Here is a 20,074-nt window from a genome sequence, read left to right on the forward strand (position 1 = left end):
TGGCTTTTGGGCTTTTGCTGAGTGAAATATGCAGGAGGGGAGGGGTGGGAGAGGAGGAGAGGATGGAGCTGGACAGTTCTGCAGCAAGGCATGCCTGAAACTGCCAGTGCCCTTTCTTAAAGGGCATCCAGAGCTGTCACCTCAGCTTTTCCCACTGTGATCAGGCTATCTGCATGTTCTTTTGGGTTTACTCAGGTGATTGCTTTTCTGTTTATGGGTTGCATTAAGTAAGCCTGGTCTTGGGAAACCATTTAGGAAGGATAGCCCAAGGCAATTCATCTGCTGGGTGCTCCTTTCTAGTTGCCATCTGTCTCCTCCTCATCCAGACCAGGGGTGCAGGCTCCCAGTTGTTCTCTGGTGGCATCACCTTCCCCTGCCCTCTCTGTGAGCAGGCTGTCGCTGCTGCCAAGTGGCTTGCTGATGTGGTAGTGAGGTGGGTTGTCAGGTGTGGTTTTGTTTGCAGCTATTTCTGGTGACAAAGCAGACTCTGTCCAGTGGCCTGCTCCCATTTACGAGAAGCTGCAAGTAAACATGAGCTGCAAGTGGGTGTGTTTTGCCCCCAGTCCAGGCTCCCTCTTTCCCTTCCTCCTCCTCCTCCTCTTCATAGTGATGGTTATTCTGCAGGTCTGGGTGGGGTGCAGCCCTCTTTTCATGTGGGATCTGGGTGGGATCCCTTGTGCCTCCTCCATCTCACTCCAGCTCCCTGCTTGCCCCTGCTCCTGGCTGGGACTTCCTGGCGAGCCAGGGCGTGGTGTCATTCAAGAGAGATAATATGAAGGGAACAAATCCTAAATTTCAAAAGATAAAGAAGGCAGAGGGTTTGACTGAACGTCTAATTGCCCATCTATCTGTGATACGACTTGTGGAAGTTACAGCCTGAGATAGCCCACCTGTGCTGCTGTGTGCCCTTGTGTCACGTACCTGCTGTCTGTCCTGCTGCCGCCTACAGCTTCTGCCAGCAAACCTGGAGAGTAAAACAAACAAAAAAGGATTAAATTATACATCTGCATGGGAGGTGAGACCCTGTAGTGTGTCAGTGTTTTCTTTCTGCATTGGGGCTCTGGCAGACCGAGCACCCAGATGTATCCTGTGGGTTAAGCGCAGAGGTTTCAGACATCACAAATCCTTGCCTTGGCCCTAGGTGTGCGTGGGATGCAAGTCTGAACGTGGGGCTGATGGCAAGGGATGGCTCTAACTGCCAGCGGGGCCCAGGGCACTGGGTCCTGCCCCCTGGTTAGGGGTGTGTTTGGCTGTGCGGGTGGAAATCCCTGCAGTGGGGTCTCTTGTGAGGGATTTGAGTTCCCAGCGGTGGTAAATCTTAAATACTCCTTTGTGTAAAAAGCCTCTTATAACTTACCCATAGTAGGTCATGTGTCAGCAGAGGCCTTTAATTGTTCTCCGGGCTTTATCTTTGAAGATAAGAGTGAATTAGTGCCAGGCCAACTCCTTTTCAAGCACATTTTCTTCTTAACCCTTCTCATCCCTCTCCCCTGCACACACTTGCTGATTTCCCACACCACAGGAGCTGCTCTGCTGAGCTTTCCTGGCCACGTGTTGAGCACCAAAGCTGCCTCCTGATAGCTGGGTACAAAGAAAGAAGTTTTCCTAGCAGCCTGCCGAGGCATTTCTCTGTCTTAGGGTGCCCCTGCTACCTTTCTGCTCCAGCAATGCTCTGGAAAGCAGAGATGGTGTTTGCTCACCCACTTGCAGGGAGAGTGGGAGGATGCATGAGCTGGTGTTAGTTATTAACGCATCGCGTTGGGCAATTGCCAGGTGCCTGATCATGTGCAGTGGGTGCAGGGTGGCCCATACTGCCAAGAAACCTGGATGACAGAGTGAAAATGGATACTGAAAAATAGGGGAAAAGTAGCTCTTGGCAGTGATGCTTCTGTGTGGTACCTGTTGACACCAGCCTGCTGGGTCTGCAGGTGTGGGACATGGCTCACACCGCCCTCCCAGGCTGCTGGGGAGGGATGCTCTGGCAAAACGCACCCTTTGCATCGCGGTGGGTCCCATCCTGCACTGTGGATTCCCAGTGTGAAAACAGCTTTACAGGTGCTGAAAATGCAAAGCTGCATAGCCCAGGGCAGGCTGGTGCTTGGTGTGTCTGCTCAAACTTCACATGGAGAGATGCTCAGTCCTGGTGAGATCTCTGGAAACTTCAGCTGCTCAAAACCCATGCGGGTGGAGAGCAAAAAAATAAAAAAGGGGTCTCAACTTTAGTTTTGTAGATATATAGCCAGAAATTGAAGTGTTCAAAACATGAAGGTGGTGAAGGGTCTGGAGCACAAGTCTTATGAGGAGCAGCTGAGGGAACTGGGGTTGTTTAGCTTGGAGAGGAGGCGACGCCGGGGGGATCTTACTGCTCTCTACAGTACCTGAAAGGGGGTTGTAAGCAGGTGGGGGTAGGTCTCTTCTCCAAGATAACAAGCAATAGAACAAGAGGAAACGTCCTCAAGTTGCACCAGGAGAGGTTTAGATTGGAGATTAGGAAAAATTTCTTCACTGAAAGGGTGGTTAAGCACTAGGACAGGCTGCCCAGGGAGGTGGTGGAGTCACCGGCCCCAGAGGTGTTTAAAAAACACGTAGATGCGGTGCTTAGGGACATGGTTTAGTGATGGACTTGGCAGCCCTGGGTTAACAGCTGGACTTGGTGATCTTAAAAGTCTTTTCCAACCTAAATGATTCTGCGATTCTTTGAAGTATGTCATCACTCTGAACAGAAGTTTGGAGATCAATCTGGTAGAGCTAGGAGCTTCTGCAGCTCTTGGCTGCTGGCATGGTTCCTCCCAGCTGACCACCCCTCTGTTCCTCCTGCAGTTACAAGCTGTTCCCCAGCTGTGTCCCATCCTTTGGCTTCCGCCACCTCTTGTCGCTAACGGATAAAGTCGACCGTTTCAATGAAGAAGTTCAGAAACAGAAGGTTTCCCGCAACCGAGATGCTCCAGAGGGTGGTTTCGATGCGATTTTGCAGGCTGCTGTGTGCAAGGTGAGTCACTCTGATTTCTGGGCTTTTAAAGCAAAGCAAAAGAGGAGGGGGTTTCTTCTGCTCCGTTCTTGGACCAGGATAAAGCTTCAGTATGCCATTTCTTGGAAGCAACTACTCATTTTTTTCTTGCAGAAACCATGAAAAATGCCTTGAAATGTAGGGGCTATTGTTCTCATGTGCTTTTGTATATGATCAGGCAAAGAAAAAATGGTTAAAGGGGGTAAAAACTGAGGTTTTGCAAATGCAAATGTAGGGCTGAGCTTTCATCACGCAGACATGTAGGTGCCGATCCTTGAGCACTCGGGACGAAATCCATTAAGGTTCATGTACACCTGTGTGCAGCAGGTTGATGTGTTTCTTAAGTGTGTGTCACATGCATCTTGCAGCAGTTGACACATGCTGGGGGTTGGAGCTGGTTCCTGTTACTTGTACCTGCCCCCTCTGTGTGTGGGGCTGGATGATCCTGCCTCATTGCGCTGATAGCCTGCTCTCCCTCTTTGTCAGCAAAACTGGAGCTGTTAGCGGTAATTAAAGACAGAGTTCATTAGCTTGGTGCCATGTTAGCCACATACTTAATGGTTTTGGAGATATTTGCTTGAAGATTTTTCTGGAACAAGTAGGTGGGTTGCTCATTAACCCTTCATGTGTCAGGGATGGAAGTGTTTGTGCCCCTGTGCCATGTGGCTGAGCTTCCCTGTTTGCTAGGGATGGCTCCTGTTGCTTTTTCCCCTCTTGACATACAGTGTGGTTTTTGTTTGCTCCAGTCTTGTGTAGCCCTTTTGGTTGGGTGTGTTTTTTTTCTGAGTCTGGATTTTGGGAGCTGGGAGACAGGCATTGTCTGCAGGAGCGATGGGATGCAGGCTTGTGGGAAATCAGATCCCTCGCCTGAGCTGGCTTCATTTAAGCTTTGTGCTTTCGGCAGGACTGAACCTGCCCCATTGGATCTGATGCCACCCAACAGTCATCTTCCCCCTCCTAGCCTGGCGGAGATATTGTTGTTGGCACAAGCACAGTGCGGCTCCCAATAGTTGTCTGGGCATAAAGTGCTTCTCAGTTTTGGAGAGGTGGCTCTCGTGGTTAGAGCAGGGACATCTCAGGATGGTAACTCAGTTGTGCCATTCACCATGTGGATTTTTTTGCAGTTCCTTCTACCACATTATTGCAAAAATGGGAGAATTTTTTCCCTATGGTGCAGAAATACTGTGGTGTGCATCACAAGGGCTTGTTTTGGAAGCGTTGGTGGAAGGCAGGAGACCAGTAGCATATTTCCTGCACGTTTATGCCAGTCTGAAACTGTTCGTAAGGACCAAAATCTTTGACTGTAATTCTTGAGTGCACAGTCTGGTCCCTCTGGAATTCAGAAGATTAATTTAAGTGCTGGCACCATCTAAATTCAGAACCGATCATCCTCCAGGAAGGGTGAGCAGAGGTGAGCGTGTGCACTTGCACGGCTCCTGGCATGATGTGGCAGGTCATGACAGAGGAATTTCTGCAACCACAGCTGTTAATTAATTACTGGAGCTTGACTGTGGGAAAGCAAGCCCACAGGACTGGTGTGCAAGGCAGAACTGGCTGCACTGTAGCTGGTGCTGCCTTGGCGGCGCCTGGCTGTGGGTGGAGGAGCTGCCAGCAGGCATGAGCAGCGACGGCTCTGTCTATCCAGAGCTAGAATAGCCAAAATTTCGGGCCAGCTGATTGACCTCCCAAGCCCTGTAGCCAAAACAGGAGCTTAGTGATTAATTTCCCTCATGGCGGCCAAGTGATAGCCCAGACTGGTTGGCTACCGTGGGTTGTGGCGTGGCCCGGTGAAGGTGGCAGTCACCTGGGGTGACAGTGAAGTGCTGCTCCCTAATGAGGACAACTCTTTGCTGCAGTGAATGGTTCTTTGCATCCAGCGGTGATTAATGAAGTATTGTGGGGACTCAACCCTGCACAGACAGTAGTTCCCAGTAACTCAGGCACTATTTTCCCCCCATACAGGGAGAGCAGCATACAGATACCTTGGTGACTTCTGGGCAGGGTTTCCCCATCACTAGTGTTGTACCCCATTGCATCTTACTGGCATGTTCCAGCTTTTTCCAGTTTTCACCCTCTCAATTGTATTCAAAACCTAAGATTTAGGGCAGTTATGACCTTAGAAAGCCCCCTGTCCTCAGGGCAATACAGCATGTTGACTATTAAGTATTTTGTGCTCAGCAGCAGCGTTTGTGGCATCAAGGGGGACATCCCAGGGAGAGCCAGTCATGGCATGGCAAAGCCCTGCTGTTTCCAAGCCATGGTGCACGAGTGTGGTCTTCTCATCCCCTTCAAGCACTGAGGTGCCAGAAGCAGTGCCTACTCTGTTGACTAGGTATTTTTATACTGTAATTCATATCAAGCATTTCTTCGGCATGAGCTGTGTAAGAGCTCTGTAATGCTCAAGTCTTTTTTTGGCCTGGTTTTCAGCCCAAGGAGCGGGGAAAGTTTGTACAGCTAATAGACTAACGAGCAGGCCCAGGGTTTGGCTCCTTTCTGAAAGATGAAGATATGGTAAATGTTATTCTGGAGGTAACGAAAGAGCCAGAGACAATAAGCCTTTATCCTGATGCTAAAATCGTAAGCCAGGAATATTAATCAACCTTCTGTAATTACATTTTTCCATTTGCAGTATTTTGGTTTTCTGCCATTCTTTAAGTGCAACCGTCATATGGCTTGGTGGTATGTAGAAGTTTCAGATCTTATATACAAAGAGGCAGCACGGAGATAATGCTGGGTTAGAAAATAAAGTATCTTTTGAAAACAGTTTTGATTGGTGCTTGCTAGACACTGGCACATGGAGATGGCCAAGACATCTGGGAGACACTGAGGTGCCTTTCTGAGCTAAGCCAAATGAAGGAGGTTTTGGCTTTTAATCTCTAAGGCATATTTGTCTTGAACCTGTATCTGTTTCTTCCAAAAAGGTCTGCACCTGCAAAACTGATGGGGGTTTAGATATATTGTTGAATCCAGGGGGTTCTCCTGGCAGTTCAGCACCCAAAGCATAAAATACCAGGCTTGGAAATACCGATGCAGGGTTTTGCAGCCTTTTCAATAGGATCTGGGGGCTGGACTGAGAGAGCCGTAGCAGCTTTGCCAGTTGCTGTTGGACGTAAGGAGTGAGAAGCTGGGCTGTCAGGGTATGGGAGGCAACTGCAGCTGGTCGTGGGAGTAGGGGCAGGATCTGTAGCATGCCCAGCCCTGTGGAGACACGTCTTCCCCCTTCACTCTGCTTTGGGTCAGGTTCCACCCCTGCTTTCAAAAACCTTTATATCCCATGAGCATCAAAAAAAACCAGATGAGGGGGAAGACGTTAGTGCAGGTTTTTTTGTTCAATGATCCCAGTCCAGTAAAAATAAATTAAAGTCCCTTTGGTTATTTGTTTTAAGCGGAGCAGAGTGCTGCTCTGGGTTTCGCGGTGGAAACTGCACGCTGAAGAGCTGTATTTTCCAGTGTCTGGAAGCTGCTGGCGTAGGCAGTGTGAGATGCAGCAACTCCTTGGTGTGCTGGCCTCTCTGGGTGCTTTTTCCATAAGTCTCCAACTCTTTTGATGTTGCATTGGCACTGGCTTGGCCACCTCACCTGAGACAACCTGATCTGATGCTTTTGCAGCATCAAATGCTCTCGGTGCCTGGATATCGGCACCCAAATTGAGTTCTCATTGCTTTTTGGAAGTGAGTTCCTGAACCTGAGCAACCAAAGTGGTTTTGATGTTTTTTATGTGGGAAAGTGTGTGTAAGAGGCACAGAGAGTTTGTCTGCAAAGGGATACTCAGCCCGTGATTTAAAGATGGGCTTAGCAGGCAGGTGAACAGCAGCATCACCCTTGAAGTGGCTTTATAACTGCTGCTTGAATGCAGCTCGTTTTCTTTGTGCATAGCACATTTCTAAGGAAATGAAACTCAGATTAATCTTTTTAATCTCTTTGGGAGTTTTTTAGGCCTCAATCATTTAAAAAAAAAAAAAAATCAACTTTGGGTATGCAAACAAAACTGAATGGGGTGGGCTTCTGTCTGGTGGCTGAGTAGACCAAGAACTACCTCTTGCATTTTTAGAGCTGTAATCACTTTTCAGTTGAGTTTTTCAGAAATTACATTTTGGCATGAAGAATTTGCCTTTTGTCCAGTGAGGTCGTTTCAGTGGAATGACTGCTTTTTCCCAGCACAAAAATGTCTTCATTGCTTAGTGAGCTGGGCTGTAATATGCTGGTATATGGCAAAGCATGTGTGTTGCCAAAGATTTCTTCCTATAGCCTTATTTGCGGTGTGTGCATCTTTAAAATGCCATTAAATCAAAAATACCTTCTGCATTAGGGAAGAAAGAGATCTACTCTGGTATAGTGTCCCTGAAGCAAGAGTTATATTTATCAGAAAGATCAGCAGACTTTGGGCTGTGACTCACATTTACAGTCGAAAATTGCGCTGTCAGCCTTGATTCCACATCCTTCTGCCTGCTCTGCCCTCTCACCCAGCCCACACCAGTGCTTTCCATAGGAAGTGCCTTTGCAGCTGGGCTGTGGCAGTGCATAGGCTACCGTCTTACTGTAAATCAAGGCAAAATTCACATTTTGCGTAAATAAGCTGAACAGTAAGCTCTGGAGGAGCTGAGTATATTTATCTGCACTGCGCTCCCATCAGTAAGCTTTTACCAGCTTTCCCTTCATCCTTTCCCAAGGGATTAGTGCTGTGTTGCTCTGAGTGGGGGGCTGGAGGGAGGGGAATGCTGGATGTGTGTGGGGAGGGAAGGTGTGGGGCTGCATCCCAGGGCAGACAGGCAGGGTGGCTAGCCCAAGGGGAAGCTCTAGGAGATGGAGCTTTCTGGCTCCTGCCTCTGCCATGGTGGGTTCCCCGTGCTGTGGTTGGCAGGTGAGACCTCAGCCCATCTGCTTGGCGATGAGCTGGTAGTGGGAGCAGGCAGTGAGCGCAGGGGAGCGTGCTGCACTGCTAGGGTTTCCAAAAATTTCCTTTGAGCTTCTCTGGTTCCTTTCACTTCCATTGCGACAGAGTGCTTTAGTGTACTGTTGTAGGCACAGATCTGCTATTGGGCTGATGCAAAGCTGGGAATCTGGAGAAGCTTTGTGGAAGGGAAACATATTATCCTTTCACTTAAAAAAAAATAAAAAAAATCTGTCCCTCCATCTCTCTCCATGCAAAGGCAGTGATATTGTCTTGTCCTTGCACAGAGGGACCAAAGAGGGTTCAGAGGACACTTGTGCTGTGCTTGACATCTCGGTGCTTTCATAGGGATTGCTAGAGCATGGCTTGGAATTAGCATATTTTTAGGTAACACAGAAGTTGCTCACAGCAGAGCTGTGTGGGGCAGTCATGTATGGATTAGTGCAGGCAACCATTGCCAAAGGTCCCCCTGCCGCGCTCTGCTCCAGCTGTGTGTGACCCTGCTTTTCTGGGCTGTTGAGAGGGGGGTGAGCTGTTTAGGGCATGCGTAGTGGTGCACAAGGCAATGGCAGGAGGCTTGGAGGCACCATGGCTTCCAGAAGATGTGCACAGAAGGGGACCAGGGCAGAGTGCCTGTGCATACATGTGCATGCATGTGGGCGCACCAACGCCAGCCCTATGGGCAGGGACCTCACTTTGTGCATCACAGCTCAGAAACAGCCTTTTTGAGTGGTACTGGAAATGCTGAGTGGGGATATTGCAGCTCTTGCTGTTGCCTTGGCCGCTGCACGGAGCTGAGGAAACAAGGTCAGATTAAATGTGTGTGGAGGAAGTTGGCAGGTCTCCTTTGGTTATAAAAGAAGCTGAAATTATTATTCTTGGATCTGAGTATAGAAGGTCTGGTGGACAGTCCACATACCTTCTCATGCCTTTTTAAGTAAGTGTGTTGGAAGGAGATGCTGGGAAATGCTGGACGGGCCCCTGAAATTCTGTTTTATTACCAGGGATGGGTGGGCAGGAGCATGGCACTCTTCTAATTAGTGCTAAGGGGTCTGCTGCTGGCCAGGGGCATGGCTGGGACCATGTACAGGGCGAGGGGTGCAGCGTGGGCTTGGCAGGGCAGACCGGCTGTCTCACAGCATTTGTTTTCCCCCAGGAGAAGATTGGCTGGCGTAAGGAGGCATCTCACCTGCTGGTCTTCACGACAGATGATGTGCCCCACATAGCCCTGGATGGGAAGCTAGGGGGGCTGGTGCAGCCCCATGACGGCCAGTGCCACCTGAATGAAGCCAACGAGTACAGCGCATCCAGCCAGCTGGTGAGGGGGGAGATGGGGGCCCAGTCCTTGGAGACCTCAAGGTGTTGGTGGACCTCTCTGGAGATCAGCCACCCCCAACTCCAGCAGCTTTTGACAAACACAACACCTGACCAGCATGGTTTCACCCAGTCTTGCAATCTGCAAATAAAGTTTGCTGTTCCCCTTGGGCATCCCCCCACAGTAAATGCTTCTGTTATGCTCAAAAATGAGTTAGGAACTTAGCAAGTTCCTTCAGGGCTCATTGAAAAGGAGGGAAAAGTAAATCAGCATCCTGAAGAGCATCAGATTTTGCCTGCAAAGTGCAGAGGAAACATAAAATACGTCATCCCTTTTCTAGAATGTCCAGTGGACTGTCAGCTTCTCCCTGGGGAGGCTGAATCCACCTTCATGTGGCCGCACTAGCAAGCACAACAGGATGCTCCTCTTATACACAGACTTTGAGCACAACATGAACATAGGTCTTAGTAATAAACAGGCAAACTAGCCCTTTTTTTTCAATTTAAGCCCAGTGGAGGAAAGTTCTGGGATGAATGAGCGCTTGCCTGCTGCTTCATTATCACATCCTTCTGCAGAATGGTGCTTTATTCGGCAGATCACAAGCACTAATTATGATTTTTTTGTTCCTGGATGGATGTCACCCTGTAAAAGGAAGTGTTTCTGGATGGCTGCATTATGGCCAGAGGCTAGGCTCCATGGAGAAACCCTCTTTCCACCCACCTGTGTAATCCTAGCAAACATATATGTAAGGGAGCATAGCCCTCATATGACATGGAGTTAATGTCGAGGAGCTGGCGTGGGGATGCTGCTTTGGTGTTTCTGTGTTTGAGTCTCAGAGATTCTCAATCAGCGTCCTAGTCTGCAAGTAAAGGAGGTGGGTTTTTTTCAAGGGCACCACTTCAGAAGCAGCCAGGAGTTTTAACTCAAGCTGGTCTCTTGAAACAGAGCCCTGGTTCATTATTTTGTTGCTTGTGGGTAACTAGAACAATCTCTTTCTGCCATCCTCTCTGGGAACTCTGCAGAATTAAAGACCTTATTGTAATCTCTTTATGGTTCCAGTAGGCAGAAAGAGCAGGCAATGGATGTTTCTGTCTTGGGAGAAAAATCATACATTTCCAGTCTCTGCATTTCTAGATCTCCCTGCCTCACATCCCTGGGGATAACAGCCAGGTTTTTTTACACGTGTGTATCTGCTGATGGCAAAGCTGAAAGAGGAAAGAAAGAAATCCAGTGTTTCAGGTGTTGCTGTAGCTAATGGTGTTGCTAGTCGTATGTTCTGGTGAAGGGTGCAGCAGAAATATTTCAGGGATGACAGAATTTCTACTACTTCAGTTGGGATTGTATTGGTATATCAGGGACTTCATCCTGCAGTGAAACATGCCATGTGTCTGGAACAAATTTTGCTGTTGGGAGGAGAAAAGCAATGAAATTAGTCTTGTTTCTCTGTTGCCCATTGGTCTTTCTGACCTTTTTTTTTCTCCTAGGATTATCCTTCCCTGGCACTTCTGGCGGAGAAACTTGCTGAAAACAACATCCACCTGATTTTTGCTGTTACGAAAAGTCATTATGTCCTGTACAAGGTAAGAGCCACCAAGCTGCCTGGGCTGGGGGGAGGTGATTTAAGTGTCTCTTGGAAGCCTCTTCCTGTGCGGTGGAGCTGAGGCAGCCCCATGCATGGCCACGTGCTGCCCGCGGGGCTGGCAGGGGCAGGCAGATGCAGGCAGGCGAGGCTCAGCCTGCTGTCCCTCCCCGCTAGTCCTTTCAGCAAAAAGCACTAAAGCTTCTTAGAGCAAACATATATATGTTAGCGAGCATGTGAAGACCTAAAATAGACTCCAGCTTAATCTTGATGTTCGGACGGCTGCCAGCCGTGCAGCGTGCGAGGGAGCAGGAACCTGTTCAACCCATTCTGCAGTGACTTAATCCCATTACCTAATCGCGTGCAGTGTTTCTGCCCAGCTGTGTTTTTCCATCACGGAGTCCAGGGCCCTGACTCGCCACATACAATTTGAACTCCCTCGCCATTCCCGCTCTCCCCTCCAAAAAGAAAAGATGACCCGAGCTGAGGGGGCTCGCCTGCATTTGGCTCTGCCCTGCGGGGTTTCGCTCCTCTGCAGATGCAGGGGAGGTGTTTCAGGCAGGGTTGCTTTCTGAAACTTCTGCTCCGGCTCTCAGGGCTCAAGCAAAAACAACAAGCAGCCGCGTTGCTATGGTCGAGATGCTGCTGCTCGCTGGGCTGAGCTCATTCCCCACCCCCTCCCCTGGGGATGCTTGTGGGGCTGAGGTGAGACAGGGCAGCCGGACCTCCCTCCCTGCCGGCCGGCTCTCCGAGCGCATGGCCGCTGGGTCTTGCCCCCTCTGGCAGCAGATCTGGGTCCGTCAGTCCCTGTCCCGAGGCCACAAGCTTTGCTTAGTGTTCCATTAGCAATGCTTTGCTTTCAAAAGCTCCGCTAACGGGAGCCAAGCCGCGCTGTGTACACCACCGGCCGATGGGGCAGGGTGTGTGGCTGGTGTCCCTGGTGCAGGGTCCGTCCCTCCTCGTCCTCTGCTTTTCCTCTCTGCATCTCAGAGTTATCTTTCATGTTCTTTTTTATTATTATTATTATTTTTAAGAACTTTACCGCCTTGATTCCTGGGACAACAGTGGAGATATTGCACAAGGACTCCAAGAATATCATCGAGCTGATCGTCAAGGCGTACAATGTAAGTGCAGTTTAATAGCACAGCTGCTGCCCTGCAAAGCGCCAGGAGCTCAGCCAGCTCGCCCCTCCCCAACACACTCCCCCCAGCCTGGCCGCCTCCCTCCCCGATCCCCTGCACATTGCCAGCGCTGGGGCATCCACCCTGTGGAGGGGAACAAGGTGTGTGAGGTGAGAAAGGAGCATGGGGATACCCAAGGGAGCATCCCACATCTGTCACGTGCAGAATTACCCTCAAAATACAGCCCCAACCTAAAACCATTCTCTCCCAGAGCACCCTGCCACTGTGTAAAACGGGTTATTTCTTTGCTCTCTGATGGTCAGAAGCCTCCCAAGGATGTGACCAGGCTCCAGCTAAGGTCGTGTCCTTGTGCTGGTCTCTGTGCAGCACAAGTCAGTCCTCAGCACCCTGTGAGCATCGATGACTGTGTCTCTTTGGTCCCAAAGGAACCTACGGGGCACTGGCAGTGCAGATGCCCTGCTGCAGTGGAGCCCATGGAGGCCAGCAAAGGGGCACATGGAGGCCAGCAAAGGACCTGCAGTTACACTGCTGACCTGATGTTGTCCATCTCCATGGAGATCAGGGGAGCGGATCGGTTATAAGCCGCTAAATTGTGTGTTTGTTGGGTAGCTAACTACTGTCAGTGCTTCTGTTGATCTCTCCCTGAATTCTTATGGGTCAGGTCTTCATGCTCCTGGAAAGATATCGCTGTTTTGGGGCTGGGCATGGAGATCTGACCCCGTAATGGGTCAGCGTTCAGGTAGGGTTCTTCATGCATGGGACCTGTGAACGCAGCTTTTGGTGGACTGCAAGCTCTTCTTCTTCTTGGTACTATGTTCATTAATGCAAGCGAGTGAGAAGGGACTTCTTCGAAGGAGTTTACACATCCAGAGGTTTTGTAGGATTGTGCTGTGTTTTGCATGACCTGTAACATTCATCTTTGCAGCCCTCGCAGCTCCCTGCAGTTAAAGCAGCGTTTGGTTATGCCCTTGGGAAGAGGGCTTCCCAAAGCTTCACCCTCTGAGGAAAGGCAATGAGCAGCTAATGCTGCTAATGAGGCCCTGGAGATACTGCAAAACAAAAGCCCAGTTGTCCCAGTTTGTCCCCTTGAGGAAGGAGGGTCTTGTGGCTAAGATGCTTAGCTAGGGAGAAAGAAATGAACTTTCACTCCATGTTGACTTTGCATGTGGTCTCTGCACCACTGCATGAAAACCTCCCTTTGCCTCAGTTTCCCAGCTGTAACATGCTTCCATGCTTCTATTTCACCACCCCTCAAGCCTTTGCAAGTAGATACAAGCTGATGAAAACCATTGGAGAACTGATGCCCCCACCCTAGCTCCCTCCTTCTCTTAGCTCTTGAGCTTTCCAGTGCAGCTGGAAACCACTAGGATGCTGAGACCACGGTGCCCCACAGAAGGAGCTATGCGGGATGTTGTGCTGCTGAGACTGGGGATGGTTTCTTGCCTGTTGGGCTAGGCAGTGGGTGCAGGCTGGGAGCGCTGGGAGTGCTGCTGGGAGCTGGCAGCTCCTGCCTGTGCTGCGGGCAGCCTGGGGCTGCAGGAGACCTGGCGCCCGCCCAGCCCGTCTCCTCTTGGTCGCTTTGTTTTTTTCCTGAAATGAAGGAGGAAATTCTCGCTGAGGGAGAAGCCTAAAATTCCTGTTTCCCAAGTGGGAGTGAACCATTTTTTTTTAATTTTTTTTTCCTCACTAAAAAGAAACTCTCAGCCTGGGGAAACCCTTCAGCTGTGACAGGAGTTGTCTTTTCCTGCAGGGTAGCAGTGGCTGGTGCTCTGGGCCTGGGCTCAGCCTCTCCCCTTCAGTGCTTTGGCCATCTCTGATGCTCTCTTGTCTGCTTCCCTCCACCAATGCATTCATCAGGCTTGTGCAGGGCTTACATTACCCCTGAAATCCTTTTCCCCCATCTCTTCATCTTCCATCTCCCTTTTTCTTCTGCCTTGTATTGTGTTGCTTCTCCCTCATCCTGCAGGGCGTGAAGCAAAAAAGAATGGAGACTGCTTTTTTCTCTGCCCTCACTAAGAAAAAAACCCCTCCCCCAAATCTTGACATGCCTGGGAGATGGAAAGGCTCCTGGGGGGTTGTACCCAGGCTGGCATAACACCAAGGGGTCTCTGCCCAGGCACATGGGCTGAGTTTGGACTGAAGGGCGCAAATGGGACCCTGCTTTAAAAAGCACTTTCCTAAACCCAGATGAGGCAGGTCTCAGATGTGTTTCTTGTTACACCACGAATGGGTTTCCCATGGCAAGTAGCTGTCACATCAGCCATCCCTGGAGCCACTGCTGGTTCAAGATTTCCTTGTTTTCACACTGAAATGATCCGTCCTTTTGATTTCCCCATGGCTATAGCAGACAGCTTTATTTCAGGCAGAGACCATTTTAAGGCCAGGTCCTTCTTCTGCATCTCTCCAGCATCCTCTGTTTGTCCCTGAAGGTGCAGCGGGCCTGGCCACCAAACAATGCAACAGCAAAATCCCGCAGCTGCCCTTAGTGGTGCCTGTGGTGCTTGAGAAGGTACTGCTGTGTAACGATGCAAAGTGGCTAATAATAATAGCATTGCAAGTTGGCTAATAGCATTACTATATTGGGCTAATAAGAAATCTTGACATCTGTATAAGAGCATAGGGAGAGCCCACGCAAGACCTGGCTTTGTGTCCTGTCTTCTGCCATGCCCCAGGTGAGATGCTCTGGGCAAGAAGATGGGATGGCGTATCAGTGTGACAGCTAATTTCTATGGGGTAATTTTGGGCAAAGCAGTATGCTCAGCTTTACCGGCACACACAGCATTCAGCTCACGGATGCTCTGTATGGTCCAAATTGCCACCCCACGAATGGTTCTCCTTTACAGAAGAGACATGGAAAATTATTCCTTACTTTCCTCAAAGGCTGTTTAGATTTACTGGGCCAAAACTGATTTATTTCCTGCCCATTTCCAGAAGCGTTAGCTCTTTGCTGGCATGTGAACCCTCATTTTTGTTATCACGTGGACTGGCAAGAGGTCTGAATTAGCACTTTTCCTTAATCTGGCAACATTGGTGAAGACTGGGGACAAGGGGGAGAGGGATGGAGCTGGCAAGCTGACTTTGGAAAAAATGTATTTGTACAAAAAGCTCCATTTTGAAAATCTTTGTTGTTTTTGGACACCACTTTCAAAAAACATCAATTCCAGCCATTGGAAGAATTAAACAAAACAATGTTATTCTGAATTAATGCTTATAAACTTCATTTTGTTTTGACTTAAAAAGTCTGTGTGCAGCAGGATGGAGAAATGAGAAGCAGAAGAAAAGGGGGTAGGAGCATACCAAAACCTCGCTGATGGAAAATGTTTTTCACTTTGAAAGGTTTCACAAAGAAAGAGGTTTTTCATTTATTTTTTCTCATGGTGGTGTTTCCAGCTTACCCATCAGAAGTCTCCTGAGCTAGTTAAGTCAACCCCAAATGTCAATGTGTGTGCAGGGGTGATTTTTCTTATAGGTGCAGAGATGTCCTAGCCACCATCTAGAAACATCACGAGAAGAGTCTAAAGCAGGAGAAACCTACCTGCCTTCGGGAACCTGACAGTTTGCTTTCCTGTTGCATTTCTAGAGTATTCGGTCCAAGGTGGAGCTGACAGTCTGGGACAGCCCTGAGGACATCAGCTTGACCTTCACTGCCACATGCCAGGATGGGTTGTCCTATCCTGGGCTCAGGAAGTGCGGGGATCTCAAAATAGGAGATACGGTGAGTCTGTCTTTTGGTTTGTCCCCTGGAGAGGCTGTTTCACCCTCCATGCAGCCACTTACTGCTCTCAATGAGTGGTCCTGGGCAATAAAAAATACAGCTTTGCTCATCTTCCTCTGCTTTTCTCATGCTGTGCCATGTTTATATAGGAACCCATGGAGACTCTGTGGGTGGCATAGATCAGCCCAAACTCAGTTGCAAGGGAAGAGGGAATACAGGCACCTTGCCTACAGCACCCTGAGCCAAAAGGTCTTGAGCAGGCAGTGGTACACTATAGTCAGGAATGGGCTTTTTTCTCCTGTAATCCCAGATACTCTCACCTGTGAAATTTTCATTGCTGCGCCTGCTGGTCTTTTTCTGGTCCACTAAATATTCAAGGTTTTCTTGTTATTGTTTGAGGATCCTGGTTAGCATTAGCACCCTGGCTTGTGTCAGAAACTGTGGCCAGCAGGACCAGGGCAGTGATTGTCCCCCTGTGCTCGGCACTGCTGAGGCCCCACCTCGAATCCTGGGTTCAGTTTTGGGCCCCTCGCTACAGGAGGGACATGGAGGTGCTGGAGCGTGTCCAGAGATGGGCAACAAAGGTGGTGAAGGGTCTGGAGCACAAGTCTTGTGAGGAGCAGCTGAGGGAACACAGGTTGTTTAGCCTGGACAACAGGAGGCTCAGGGGGGACCTTATTGCTCTCTACAACTACCTGAAAGAAGGGTGTAGTGAGGTGGCAGCTGGTCTTTTTTCCCAAGCAACAAGTGCTAAGATGAGAGGAAGTGGCCTCAAGTTGCACCAGGGGAAGTTCAGGTTGGAGATTAGGAAAAATATCTTCCCTGAAGGGTTGTTCAAGCACTGGAATGGGCTGCCCAGGGATGTGATTGAGTCACCATCCCTGGAGGTATTCAAAAGATGTGTAGGTGTGGTGCTTAGGGACATGGTTTAGTGGTGGACTTGATAGTGTTAGGTTTACAGCTGGACTTGATCTTAAGGGTCTTTTCCAACCTAAATGATTCTGTGATTCTAATCTGTCTTTCTCAGAGTGAAGAGGTCATGGGTATCTTCTGAGGTGTTGCAAAAAAAGACAGCGTGCACAGAAAGGCAGCAACCCTGCCCTTGGTTGTTCAGTACCTAGAGTTGCTGGATGGCAGCACAGACTAGTTTGCCCCTTAATGCTAACAGTATACATGGCATAATCCATCCTGTGCTTTTTTATAAAAAAAAAAACCAGAGAGGCTAAGCTTGGCTTGTTGAAATTGGATATTGATACAGACAAACGAGTTGCTGGGCTGTAGGAGGGCTTGGACCAGCAGGAACCTCCTCCCCTTCTCCAGGCTTTTGCTGTCTGGGAGGACGCGGGTGCGGGTTTGTTAGCAGCCCGATTGCCTTATTTGAGAAGAGTGACTCTGCAAACATACCAGAGCTCCAAGCACTGAGGCATATAAAAATAGTTTGAAAGAGTCAACAGTAGCTGGATTTTTTCCCCCACCAAAAAAGGATCATGTGAAATGCTAGAAAGGGAGGTGGCCTCTGCTTTTTCAGCTGACTTTACAGGATCTCTGATGTGCAGCAAAAGCAATCCCCATAGTGTTGCCATTCCTTGTTCCCACAGCAAAGCCTGGCCCGCTGAGGTAGCAGTTAATCTGGTGGCTGATCCTGAGCTCCCGGCTTTGGCACAAACCGGGGGGTCTCGTGCAGTACAGCTGCTTGGCAGCATGTGCCACAGGGAGCTGCCACTGGTACCTCCCCCGTTTTAGGTGCCTGCACAGGCAGACGTGGCACAGGATCATGGAGGGGGGGGGGGGGCATTCCTCCATCCTCTCTTGTTCAGCTTCTCTCTGCACCATTACTTCCACATGGATCAGGATTTGACTCCTGCTAAGAAAGTTTCCCCAAAGAGGATAACTGCTGGCACTGGGTCCTAATCTGCTGGCATTTCGTCCTGGGGCTGTGGGTGTCAGCGGGTGAAAGGGAGCAGGATTACCTTGATCCCCTTAGCTTGCTTTCTGATCTTCTCCTCTGTAATTTGAGCTCGTTGCCTAATTGCTTCTGGCCTTGGGAATGGGAGGGGGTCAGGGAGGTTTCCTGGGGGTACAGCTATCCCAGCGGGGTGGTCACACTCACCCCTTGGCATGGGGGATGATGCAAGCGGTGAGAGCTCAAGGTGACCCCAAATGTCTCCAGAGAAAAATCATTCCCTCCTGATGCCTGGGAAAAGGGCTCATTTACTTGGAAAAACATTAATCCTCTTTGTTAACCAGCAGTTTCAGGCAGCGCTGGTGGGCCCGAGACCCTCACCATACAGCCGGATTAAGTTGGGGGCCGAGCCAGTGGCCATAGGGCAGCCTTGGTTTTCCCAAGGAGAAAATCCCGGACACTGGATTGTAGTAACAGGAAATGAGTAGGGGGGTGACGTATAACCATATCATGACGTATAACCATATCATGACGTATAACCATATCATGACGTATAACCCTTCTGAAGCCAGTCTTAATAGAAGTATCCACCAAAGATGGCCTGTTAGCAGCGTGCTGAAAGCCTGGGACTGTGTGACTGATGCATGTCTGTGTGCAGGTCACGATTCCCATAAAACCTTCTAAATCCATGATCTTGTAGGCACCTTGGGCCCTTATGGTTGGTTAGTTAGATCGTTGATAGTGTTTGATTTCAGCAGAGTGTATTATTTTTAATAGCATGAAAACCAAGCTACTTGCTAGAGTTTTGCCCTGCTTATTTCATGGGAACAGGCAAGTGCCTTCCTGCTTCACAGAAACCAACGGTCCCTGATGGATTTTAAAACGTTAAGGATGCCAAACCCCTTGTGGTACTGTCAGATGTTAGTGCACCGAGCTGCAGATGCTCTTACTAGACTTGTGATTGGGGGTGGTGGGGTGGTGGTGTGTGTGCGGTTTGGAGACCTGGGAGTGAAGGTCAATGTGCTGAGCATGGCCCAGCTCCAGGGAATTGCTTCATGGCTTTTCCTCAGGACATTTGCCCTCCCCTCCTGCCTTCCTTCCCGGGACACCCTTCATGGCCATTCTGGGGCCATGCGTGTTAACTTCCATCTCAACCTGTCCCCCCAGGTTTCCTTCGAGGTGGCTGTGGAGGCGCGGAGCTGCCCTGCTGAGGACACCTCCCACGCCTTCACCATCAAGCCTGCCGGCTTTCGGGACACGCTGGAGGTGGCGGTGACCTACAACTGCCTCTGCGGCTGCACTGGCCACGCCGCCCCAGCCAGCGGCAAGTGCAGCGGCAATGGGACCTACACCTGTGGGCTATGCGAGTGCGACGCCGGCTACCTGGGGGCCAGGTGCGAGTGCGAGGAGGGTGCCAGTGGGGACATGCACCACGCCATGTGCCGGGAGGCCGAGGGCAAGCCCCTCTGCAGCGGGAGAGGGGAGTGCAGCTGCAACCAGTGCCTCTGCTACGAGAGCGAGTTTGGAAACATCTACGGGCCCTTCTGCGAGTGCGATGACTTCTCCTGTGCTAGGTACAAGGGAGTCCTCTGCTCAGGTAGGAGCCCTTCCTCCCTCATGTCCTCCACTTCGTGGGGATGGGAAAATGACCCTGAAATGGGGAAGGCTGCTGGACTGGTGCGTGCAGGGTGTGCGAGGGGCTGCCGCCTGCCCCGCCTGCCGAAATGTGCCCTGGAAATTTCTGGAGGGATCTGCCCTTTCCATCTTTTCCTTATGGAAAAAGGAGGGAGAGGTTTAAGTGCATCCATGCTAATGAGCAAAACGTGCATTATCCCCATCAGAACTGAGTCTCCAGCGTTAGGGTGAAAGACGCTCTTCTTGCAGGCTCGTCCTCTGCCCAGGTCCCACGGAGGTGAGTGGGGTCTTGGCTTTTGGTGGTGTTATTTTGACATAACTACGCACATTTCTTGCACACTGAAGTATATCCCTAGGAAAGAATAAGCCAGCACAGCCTTCAGTCCTCTGAAGCTTTTTGGTTGGATTTCTTCCGGATGTGCCACCCTTCCCTGCACAGGCAGAAACAATCTTTTTTTAAAGATGAACCATTTGAAGTGATCCCCTGGTGCAGCGCAGGTGAAAGGAGAGGTTGTGTTTCAGTCTATTACTTATTAAAGAAAATCTGTGTTAAAGATTCCTAAAGGTATTTTAAATATAGGTCTTTCTGCCCATTGGGAAAACAAGTCATTCACTGGGAAAGATGCAGCCAGTCAGCTTTCCTTAAACAAAAGTAGAGGAGTTATTTAGCTGTGCATGCTAAAGTAGCTTTAATTCTTTGTCAGTCCAAGCTCACATAATTTACCTTGCACGTAATTGCCTCGATTAGCCCTTGGACATAATTCCCTCAGTTGGAGCTGAGCAAAAGGTGATTCTTTAAAATTTGTCTGCTTTCAAGCAAGTAAAATATTTCCTTAACTGAAAATCTTGGACAAAATTTCCAAAACAAGTGTAAGCTTGGAAAAATA

The 20,074-nt window shown here is 49.7% G+C and overlaps 1 protein-coding gene across 1 annotated transcript in view; it reads left to right on the forward strand.

Annotated features, from left to right (window-relative positions):
* The window catches only part of ITGB5 (integrin subunit beta 5), a 64,297-nt gene that overhangs the window by 20,028 nt on the left and 24,195 nt on the right, over positions 1 to 20,074 (forward strand). The window contains exons 5-10 of the mRNA XM_040604175.1: positions 2,821 to 2,989; positions 9,055 to 9,216; positions 10,698 to 10,793; positions 11,827 to 11,916; positions 15,515 to 15,649; positions 18,720 to 19,149. Coding sequence (XP_040460109.1) covers positions 2,821 to 2,989; positions 9,055 to 9,216; positions 10,698 to 10,793; positions 11,827 to 11,916; positions 15,515 to 15,649; positions 18,720 to 19,149 — 1,082 coding nt within the window. The remainder of the gene's footprint in view (positions 1 to 2,820; positions 2,990 to 9,054; positions 9,217 to 10,697; positions 10,794 to 11,826; positions 11,917 to 15,514; positions 15,650 to 18,719; positions 19,150 to 20,074) is intronic.

Source organism: Falco naumanni, chromosome 8 (genome assembly GCF_017639655.2).
Source record: "Falco naumanni isolate bFalNau1 chromosome 8, bFalNau1.pat, whole genome shotgun sequence".
In the NCBI taxonomy this organism is placed as follows: Eukaryota; Metazoa; Chordata; class Aves; order Falconiformes; family Falconidae; genus Falco; species Falco naumanni.